The sequence below is a fragment of the Beta vulgaris genome, chromosome 5, assembly GCF_026745355.1.
Source record: "Beta vulgaris subsp. vulgaris cultivar EL10 chromosome 5, EL10.2, whole genome shotgun sequence".
Lineage (NCBI taxonomy): Eukaryota > Viridiplantae > Streptophyta > Magnoliopsida > Caryophyllales > Amaranthaceae > Beta > Beta vulgaris.
The window spans coordinates 10,586,207-10,596,789 of record NC_079206.1 but is presented as its reverse complement, the minus strand read 5'-3'; the positions used below and the strand labels follow the sequence as shown (position 1 = coordinate 10,596,789).

At 34.5% G+C, this 10,583-nt stretch overlaps 1 protein-coding gene across 2 annotated transcripts; it reads left to right on the top strand.

Annotated features, from left to right (window-relative positions):
• The first annotated feature begins 2,614 nt into the window (after positions 1-2,614).
• On the top strand, positions 2,615-10,138 carry LOC104884135 (hypothetical protein). Of its 2 annotated transcripts, XM_010668731.4 has the most exons (10): positions 2,615-3,000; positions 4,592-4,651; positions 4,761-4,800; positions 5,346-5,524; positions 5,633-5,671; positions 5,800-5,889; positions 6,011-6,071; positions 8,684-8,808; positions 9,541-9,632; positions 9,724-10,138. In XM_010668731.4, exons 1-10 carry the CDS (start codon positions 2,953-2,955, stop codon positions 9,836-9,838), a joined length of 849 nt encoding a protein of 282 aa, XP_010667033.2. In that variant the 5' UTR covers positions 2,615-2,952; the 3' UTR covers positions 9,839-10,138. The 2 variants fall into 2 exon arrangements, with proteins under 2 accessions (XP_010667033.2, XP_057250954.1); XM_057394971.1 differs by lacking the exon at positions 2,615-3,000 and having other exon boundaries at positions 4,586-4,651; positions 5,339-5,524.
• Positions 10,139-10,583: the final 445 nt, after the last annotated feature.

Here is a 10,583-nt window from a genome sequence, read left to right as displayed (position 1 = left end):
GGGTTGGTAAGATATTAATTTCATATAGTGAATTCTACAGAGATGTAGTGAACTTATATACAATATAGTATATTTTATTAACGAGAAACATAATGTGAAATTATATGCAATACAATAGAGGAATTAATTAAAATGTTTTAACATATAGGAAGATCTATTTGCGTAGAATATATCATGACACGTGTTCTAGCATATGGAATGATTTTAGTTTCTCCATGATATAATGAGTATCTGAATGATATAGTGAATTTGATCTGCTTGATATAGTATGTGTTTGAATGATATAGTGAGTTTATGCATGATATAACGTGTTTCTGAATGATATAGTGAGTTTCTATATGATATAGTGTGTGTCTAAATGATATAGTGAGTTTCTGTATGATATAGTATGTGTGTGTTTGAATGATATAGTAAGTGAGTCTGAGTAATATAGTGAGTTTCTGCATGATATAGTGTGGGTCTGAATGATATAGTGGAAATCTGCATAATATATAGTGGGTTTTCGCATAGTATAGTGGATTGTTCAGTAATAATATGTTGTTTAGCCTGGGGTGCACTAATATTAACGTGAATCGGATCCACACAAGTCAGATTGAATTTACTAAGCATCATCAAGTCTTTTGTTGTAACCCTCCCTTTTGGGTATTCTCTCGCCTCCCACGCCGTTATACTTCCCCTTATTTTCCCTCTTCAATAGTGAGATGTTGTCATGGATTTTTTTAATCCATGATGAACTCCTTTTCCCTCTCATTTATTTTGTATTTTTGTTTTGTTGAACAAGTTAGTTTCTATTTGTGAGAGTTTCTCGCTTCTAGCTATGTTGGGAGGGTTAGTCTCCTCTGAGGAGGAGATTGTCTCCTCCTCACCTATGAGAATTGTGAGTATAGTTCGTTTTTTAGTATCTCCAGTTTGTGGGGTTTGTTTGTTTGCAAGTACTTAGAAAATTGTACTCATAAGTTGAAGTTCAAGGCTATCAAAATGAAGGTATTGGAAGTTCAGATGCAATCACCGTGGTAAGATCAAGAATGTTTTTCTCAGAAATATGTCAGAATGATAGACAACTCCATAAAAAGCTGCTTGCTTAAGCGAATACAAGGGAGATACATTTGATTTGATTTTGTAAAATTGTATCTTCTTTTTCTTTAATACATATTGTAGATGTCGTTTGGCATTCAATTAATAAAATTTCTTGTTAAAAAAAATATACTTGCACATCAAATGAATTAGAATTTTTTGCTAAAGGCAGCTGACCACTTTGTTATTTGCAGTTTTTTTTTATTTTAATCTCTTCAATTACAACCTCAAATAAACCAAACACTTTTATGTAGTGTTTGGCAACATGGATTTCATTTGAAATTATGGAATTCAAATGTGGAATTCTAAATGATGGATTTCAATTCGAAATCCAATGTTTGGGAAAAATGGTAATTTTCGATTCCGAAATTACAATCCTAGTACTTGTTTAGGAATAAATGGAATTTCAAATTCTTCAGGATATAAAGGTTAAAAAAAAATTTATTAAAAAAGTACTCAAAAATGAAATCACATCAGCAAAAATTTGCCTTGGTATAAACATTTATATTTGCTGTTAATATAAGTCCCACCACATTTTAGGCTTCTAGCATAACTACATATAAAAGGATAGAGAAAGTCAATTGCTCTTTGAGAAACCTTGTAGACTCTTTCTCTCTCCTCTCTTACAACACAGTTTCTCTCAAAAAAAGATAGAAGAGTTGCTGAAACCACTAGAGAAGACGAAAAGGGCGAAACATATGTTTTAGTCGGAGAACAGTAAGACGATGAAGAAGATGATGTTAGGTTAGATAAAAAGCTTGACAAATATTTTGCTTGATATGACGAAGACGAGAACTAAATCATGACGAAGATGACGACAATATAAACTGAAGGTATGCATTGTATTAAGGAAGAGGGTGGAGGGAAGAGAGAAGAATTTGCAAATGACAAGGTATTGGGAGGAATTTAAAAATTCTAGTTATTAACCCCCCTTTGTCATATGTTGGAATTGGGTCAAATCCAATTCAAATTCTATATTTTTCCCAAACAGATGGATTGGTTCAATTTAGAATTTGCAAATGAATTTCACATTCATTGAAGTCCAAAAAGCATGAAGATAAGTTTAATTTGGACTTCAATCTAAAAAGTATTTGGTTTATTTGAGCCTGTATTTAAAAAGTTGAAATAAAGAACCGTAAATCCGTAATTAACAAAGTGACCATTTTATAGGACTGCATTTGACTAGAAAAATCCAATGAATTATAACCAAAGTTTCGAGCCGTCCTCTAACGCTAGACCAAGCCATATCCCATTTATTCAGCTCGTGGGCTTTTATCATACAGTCCATGATAGGCTGAGCCTCTCCAACCCGGCCCATTCTCTGTCTGATCAGGTCCGAAATCCCAGTAGAGTAGCATAGAAGTAGCTGACACGTAGATTCAAACATACTCAACCAACCAAATCTCGCCAACTCATCAAAAACACCACTGACGTCCTCTGCTTCCAGCGTGGCATCCAACCAAAAACCCCCAAATTCACAATTCGCAATTCACAAATACACCCTTCATTAGCTTACTAAATCACAAAACAATGAAGAATCATGTAAGGGCAAAACCGTCAATTCAAATCATCTCCTTAAAACACTCATTTCTTGAATTCTTTCTTGTTTCACTAAACACTAGAAATTCAGCAAATCGGCGGCTCCATTTTTGATTAAAGAAAACTCAAATGTCTGATTTTACTCTGATCTGATCACCGGAAACTACCAAAATCATCACTTCAAGAAAAGTCAAAATTCGATTCGGTCAACGTTAAAATTTCAATTCATTTCCTCTTTTTCGATTACTAAGAAGATATAATCTCTCATCGGAGAATTCTTGAAAAAAAGATAGTTTAATTTTCTGGATTTGGTGTTTAGTTTTCCACTCTAGTTCTCCAATGGCGGCTCCATTTTTCAACACTCCTTTCCAACCTTATGTTTATCAGGTAACTCTTTCACTTTCTCTCTCCTCCATTTTGATTCAATTTTCTTTTTAGTTTTGCTGGTAGTTAGGGTTTTGTTAAGCTATTTTATTATGGAGGATTATAAATTTCTGTTGTTAGAATTTAGATGAAGAACATTTGGAGTTTACATTTCCAAATTTATTATGTTGTTGATTTTTGTGCAAATTGGGTGAGTATCTAGGTTGTGATTATTCTTTTGAGGGAATTATATATATAATGGGGATAAATTTTTGAATATCGATTTTAATTTGTGGTTTCTTGCTAGAAAAGCTAAAGATAGTGACAAAGAAAGGTTTCTAACTTGAGAAGTTTCACAGGTTGTTGTGTGTTTCTTGAAAATCTGACATTGTAGTATTGTACCCTCAAGGTCTCCACCGTACGCGTGTGGTTTTAGAAGTGTTTCGTTGTTGCCGGTAGGAAATGAGGGATAATTGGGAAAAGTAGTTTTGCTATAATTGGTTGTACTCCTAGACAAATGTTGTTGTTATTTAATCGATCGTCTGTTGGAGGCATACATCAGTTGAAAGAATATTTGATTGTAATTCAGAATACCTAGTGCAATTGTTGTACATGGTGCGATGTAACTGCACTTTGAACCACTCAAAGGATTAGAAAAGAAACAACATATAGGAAATTTACAAAGTATATCATGGTAGTTTGAAATTTTGCAACTCTGGGTACTGTGGGATGATAGATCACAATCTGTTTTTGTGTTGAAGGAATATGTTTTGAAGTGTTTTTTTTTATATCTATGGATAGTTTACCTTAATAGAATTGAACTTCCTCTTACTTGCTTTTCCGTGATTTGGTTTCTTGCTACGAGAATTAGAAAGGAATGGGAGAGGAGAGGTAGAGGCAGGGGATAGAGAATAAGAGAATGCAAGTTTGAGAAATGTTGTTTTCCTCTAGGAGTTAATTTCTAAAAGAGAGCTTAACTATGTCTAGTGAGCAATGTAATGAGCTTGTCTTCCATCTGACATTGGCCATTGTAGCCGGTACGCAACATCACATGAAAATAACTATAAATTTTTAGGTAAGCAGTATATAATCCAAGTACCTGCGAGTGGAACAGACTGTTCAAAGTGCTGTCATATAATATATATTATATCTTATATGAAGCTTGCTACATTTACTTTTAGATGAAAATGCTTCTAATATGATATAGAGATGGTTGGCTAATGGTCTATTGCAGCTTGCTGGCCCATCCCTATGAAGAAGACCTAATTCAGCAGGGACTATCATGTTATCTTATAATAACACCTATTATACATTTATACCCCATTTCTCTACAATTGGGCAGGTGCAGCAGCTTTGGTACAATGCGTGTAGGTTATTGAAGTACAGGGAACTGTTTGAAAGCCACCTATGTCTTTGATGATTGGGAGTGGCCTACTGGCCTTTTCTGTTTCCCTTTGCTTTGTTCTGATTACATGCAGCTCATTCTTGTAGATTTCATTAAACCCTTTTAGTAAGTCAGGAGCATCTAGATTTGATACTTAGCTGACTCTAACTAGGCTTATATTCTCTGTTGTTCTCTATGGTTCATAGTTTAACACCATGCTACATCATACAGAGCCCCCAAGAAGCTGTCACGCCTTTCCAGATTCTGGGTGGAGAAGCGCAGATAGTTCAGGTGCTACCAACTATCCGTCCAATCTAGCGTCCTCTACTTACTTCGAGTTCTGTTGTTTTGGTACATAAGACTGAATTCTGACTCTTTATTATGGTTCATCCATGATCAGATTATGCTGAAGCCACAGGAGAAGGTTATTGCTCGGCCAGGTTTCCTCTTCTATCTGCTTTATTGCTTGCAGAGTCCGAGAACTTGTGAATTTTCTACCTGCTTTTTTTTTCTAAAGATAAACCTTGATCGGGTTTGAAATTATATTTTTGATGTTCCAACAATGACTATGTTTCCATTTGTCTGATCTGTTTGGCAATGCGTGATAGTTTCTAGCTTTGTTACTCTTCCACAGTTCCACCACAAGGTTGCTGAAGAGGGCAAACAGATCCTGACATTGTTTAGAGATTAATCAAATGGTTCTAAGTACTTGTGTTATATAAGTTGAAAAGCAATATTACTTTCTTCCAGTTTTCCTACAACTTGTAAGCAACGTATGCGTGCATCTATCTATATGATTGTTTTTCTATGTCAAGATACATTGTATCTCTCAGGCACATGTATTTCTAATAATATATTTTGTGCCTCTGAAATTAAGTACTGCTTTACTTGTTGTATTGCTTCATCTTTTGACTTATAGCTAGATATTCTTCCTTTTTTCTTCTGCTATAATTTGTCTAGCAAGGTAATTTTTCGTAGTTTGCAGGTTCTATGTGTTATACATCTGGATCCATACAAATGGACAATCTTTACATCCCTGAACAAGAGGTAGGAGTATGGCAGTGGCTATTTGGGAAGACTGTGACCAGCACTGTTCTCCTTAATTCTGGTTCTAATGATGGCTTTGTTGGAATTGCTGCTCCGTCACTTGCTAGAATTCTACCGGTTGGTGTTCAATATTATGATATTAATTTTATTATTTATTAATCTTGGCATAACTGTAATGCATAGTGCTTTTAGTTATGCATTTTTACTCAGCTTTTTGTTATGCAGATTGATCTCGCAATTTTTGGTGGAGAACTTCGATGCCAGGTAGATGTGATGTTTCCATTTCAGCTCTTTGCATCATGTCTGTTTTGTGGCTACATTTAGTACTTTTATCGTTCCTTGTATCACAAATTGTTCTCTTTTTCACCTGCACTTCTCATATTTGTTTGTAGCCGGATGCATTTTTATGCTCCGTAAATGATGTCAAAGTTACAAATATAACTGCTGATCAGAGGGCACGTAATGCTGTTGTTGGTGCAGAGGTTAGGAACTTTGCAGCTTACATCTATTTGTTTTGTCTCTCTTTCCTCTACTTACAGAACAGCAATGTGTTCTATAGTTAATTCATGTGCTGACTGCTGATACTTGTTTTTGCTGCTGAAGACTTTTTTGCGGCAGAAGCTGTCAGGACAAGGACTTGCATTCATTATTGGGAGTGGATCTGGTATGTGCTCTCATTACTTTGTGTTCCCGGTGGTGATTCTATTCTTTTGGTGATCTAAGACTATGTATGGCATTGCACACACGAGAGCACATATGTATGAGGAGTATAAAAGTACAGCTTGCAATCCAGGTTACCCTTGTCTAAGAACATTCCCTAAATGTATGTTTAGAGATTTTCATTGCCCCTCTGCTTTACATGATTTTCTGTTATTTGACAACTTTTGATATTTTAGAGTAACAAACCTTTTGATATTTTGACTAGGTAGTAGGTCTATCAAATAACTGAATAAGATACCTTTTTTTTTTTTTCTTAAATCGCTTCACTTGATATCAAGAGTCATGACTCAAAACTACTCTTTCTCAGTGTCTTGTCAACTTATCTTCAGCAGGAACTATGGATATGAAATTTTTAGATAGGATTTTTCCGTGCCCATAGAAAAAAGTTTTCAGAACCTTGTCTTTTCTGGTATTATTATTTAACAAAATATATAGTATTAAACATTAGCTCCTAAGAAACTATTCATGTTTCACACCAAAGCATGTGATGCACTCAAGTCGCCTAGCTGTGATTTAGTGTGCAAGTATAGGGAGTAGACGTTTTCATTAGAGCTGAAAAGCTCACTATTCTTTGAGTTTGGATGGATCACAATGGACCAAACCAAAATGGCTCTCTGAACTACGTACTTTCCTTTCTCTTATGGTTGCTGCACCTTGGATTAAGAAATCCATTGAGAACAACCTTTTGGTTACAGCAGGGTAAGGCTCTGTACATCCATCCCTGCTATCTTGCAATTAGTGGAGCCTCTCTAGAGGCCTTGAAGTAATAATTAATGTTAGTTTACAGGGAGTAGCCACACAAGATTCTTCATGTTATGAGAAGTTGAGAAAGATGTAGAGCTTTGATCTTGCATGTTGATTTTGGGCTATTGCTTAACGCAATCACACCCAAGCCTGCTTAAGAATTTTAATTGGATCATGAATATTTGGTACTTTGTGATGTAAATAACTAAATTGTACTCGGAGAGGAGAGAGAAGGATAATGTTGGTATTTTGCATGTCACAAGCTACTTAAACAAGAAATTTTGCAACTAATCTGGAAAGTACCTAAAAGTAATACTACCTCTGTTTTTATTTAGTTGCAACGTTTTGACTTTCACGCTTGCCAATGTACAATTTCAAATCATTTTATCTCTAATTGTATGTAAGTAAAAATTATAAAAATTTGATATTATGAAAGCTTACATCGAAATTAATCAAACAAGACCCCACATGACTATATTTTGTTTAACATATAAATCAATAAATGTGGTCAAATAAGAGAACATGAATAGTGCAATTTGTCAAACGTTGCAACTAAAAGAGAACGGAGGTAGTATGTTGCAACTGTCATCAAATGGAAACATGCCTTTACATATCTAAGAGTAGGTTATTTTGGGGGAGGGCATAACAGCCATGTTCATAGTTAATTAAAAATAGAGAACGGAATCAATCTTTCCTCTTTTCTGTTTTGCTACACATATGTTGCCTGAAAGTGCTACTCATTTGTGGTTCTAGCATCTGGGTATCTATATCTTTGTCCTTCAAATATTTTCTTTTGGTATTATGTACTACCTAATGGTAATATTGTCTTTCCTTATTTGATCCTTCCAATTCAAACTTAAAGATCTCTGACCATTGAAATTTTAGGGGAGAATTACAGAAGCTGCAATTCAAACTAGTGACGTATTAGCTTTTATCGGAACTTTTTTCCCCTAAGATAGGAAACTAAGGTCAAAAGTTTTTGACAGAAAATGCTGATAAGGCTGTAAAGAAGTAGAGATGTATCTTTTTTCTTGGAGCTATGAATCTCCATGGCAATTACAGTGAAATATATGAGGTTATTTATGAATATAGTACGCTTTTTTTATTCTTTGAAACATCATCGTGAAACATTTCTACTGTATAGTTTTCCTTTTTCATGTTTCCTTTTTTGTTTTTTACAGTGAAAATGGTCCTGTGAGTTTAATTTTCAAGATTTATATCAAAAGTTTACTTATTATTTCATTGATAAATCCCGACAAGCTACTGTTTTCATCTTTAAAAAGCTTACTTTTATTGTTTATCCCTTCTGTCACCCAATCTCTTTGAGATTTTCTGTTCCACGTTCTGTTGGAAGTTGAAACTGTTTTTTGAGCCGAAAAAACCTGTTTTATTATTGTGAAACAGAATTTATAAACTTCTCTAAGACTCGATAATATACAGCAGCAATCATTCGTGTTGTCACATGGCTTTTTCAATTTTGCTTAATGACTGAGGTCTCATAGTAAGTAGTACTCCTGTATCTATTTGTTCTTCCTACTTGAAATCTTGACACTCTTCACAATTAAGAGAATCTTCTATATTCTTCTCTAGATCTCTATATATAAGAAAAAAATATAGTCATATAGGGTCTTGTTTGATTCATCTGAATGAGTATTGTATTAATATTCAATTGTTATAATTTTTACTAATATGTAATGAAAGATATTTAGGGTCAAAGAAGAGCATTGGTAAACGCGCACACTTAAAGTTGGATGAACAAAAGAGTACAAAGGGAGATTGTGCTAAATTGTTTCAAAATTCTTTTTTCTTCAGTTGTGCAGAAAAACCTGGAGGTTGGGGAAATACTTGCAGTTGATGCATCTTGCATTGTTGCCGTGACAAGCACTATCAATGTGGAAGTTAAATATAATGGTCCTATGAGAAGGGGTGTTTTTGGGGTAAGTTGCTTCTGTGTTTGGGAGTTTTAAGTCTGGAACTTTGGACCTGGATTGAATTTAGTCTAAAACAAGATTGTTTTCCTGTTTGTTGTGAACTTTATTATCCCTTTTAAGTTGATGAAAAGGGGCATCCTTTTAGTTTTGTCATTAGGTTCACAATCTGTAGGTCCAGTTCTGGGGATCTCTTAGGCATTAATAAATAATGGTATTGGTATTTCACTTAAATTTGTGCAAGAATTCATATCCCGATGGTCATGGTAATGCTTGTCTATTCACAAATTACCTCTTTTTCTTCATAAATTTCAGTTAACTCTTTTACCTCTCTAGAGGTGCTATGGAGTAGGAATGTGTTATATTGAAGAATAACAGATATCTGGAGACAGAATTTCATTACAATGGGCATTGGTACAAAAAAATTATACAGAATTATATATAAACTTGATACCGTTGCCATATTTACCACCAACTGTTCTGGAGACGGAATTTCATTACAATGGGCATTGGTACAAAAAATTTATACAGAATTATATATAAACTTGATACCGTTGCCATATTTACCACCAACTGTTACCGGCTACTAAAAGGGCCATAAGAGAATTTCTAACAACTTGCCAGTGCTTGTCTTGCACCATATTGGTGTATGTATCCATGTGTCTTGGCTTTTTCGTAAGCGCTGTGATATATATTACAAATATTAAATTGAGCTTATGTGAGGCAGTTTTGAACTTTTAGGCGGATAACCTAGTGACTGCTGTTCTAACGGGGCCAGGGATTGTTTTTATTCAGAGCTTGCCCTTCTATAGACTTTCTCAGCGTGTTGCAAGGTAATTGTCTTTCACCTTTAAATGAGATATCTCAGCAAAGTGAAGTGACACTCTCTTTTCTAACAAGAATAAACCTTTTATTGTTTGGCAGGGCGGTGACAGCACCAAACATGAGGGAAAACCCCAAGTTCTTCATTCAGTTAGCCCTTTTCTTTTTACTCGCGTATGTTGTTATTGTATCATCATTGTTATTGACTGATGTATAACATAGGCAAGTTTTTTAGTGTCCTCCCTCCCAAGTAATTGTTCGCTCTCCCCAATTTCCCCCTCAGTTATACATGATCGATGGCCAGAAGTAGGATACTATAGAAGATTTGTTCAATAACTTTTGTTATCAGTTTACTTACCTACAATCTCTTGTAACATGGAGTACTTGGGATGTAAAGTCTTTCCAATTCTGGGAAATGGTCAGAGATAGTAATGTAGTGCTCATTACTTTGTACCTTTTGAGCTGTATTGATAATCATAGAATTTGTACGCAGAGGCAATCTAGAAAAATTATTGAATGGGGTCACACAGTAATTATTTAACTCTACAGGAAATTTCTAAAAACATTTGAATTTTTGAATAGGAAATGTCGTAATTTTACCAATTCAAATGGTAAACTTATATTGTGGGTCCACCACTTTGGTACGTCAAGTTTTTTGTGTTGATAATTCTTAAATTTGGTATGACTCAAAGTCTCAAACCCATTTCATATATAAATCCTTTACCTCTAAAAAACTATGAATTTTTTATTTTTTTTGTGTAAATTTCCTCAAATTGGTTATTTACCAAGTTGATTGTTGTCAGGAGCCAACTTATTGAATAGCTCAAAGCAATATGTCCCGTAAAAGGTGGCTCAAAGCAACAGAAAAAAAAAAAAAAGGAAACAACTAGAAACAACTAATACCCGCGTTACAAATGGAGGGAAAATAAAAATACTACTTATATGAGTTTTTTTTTTTTGGA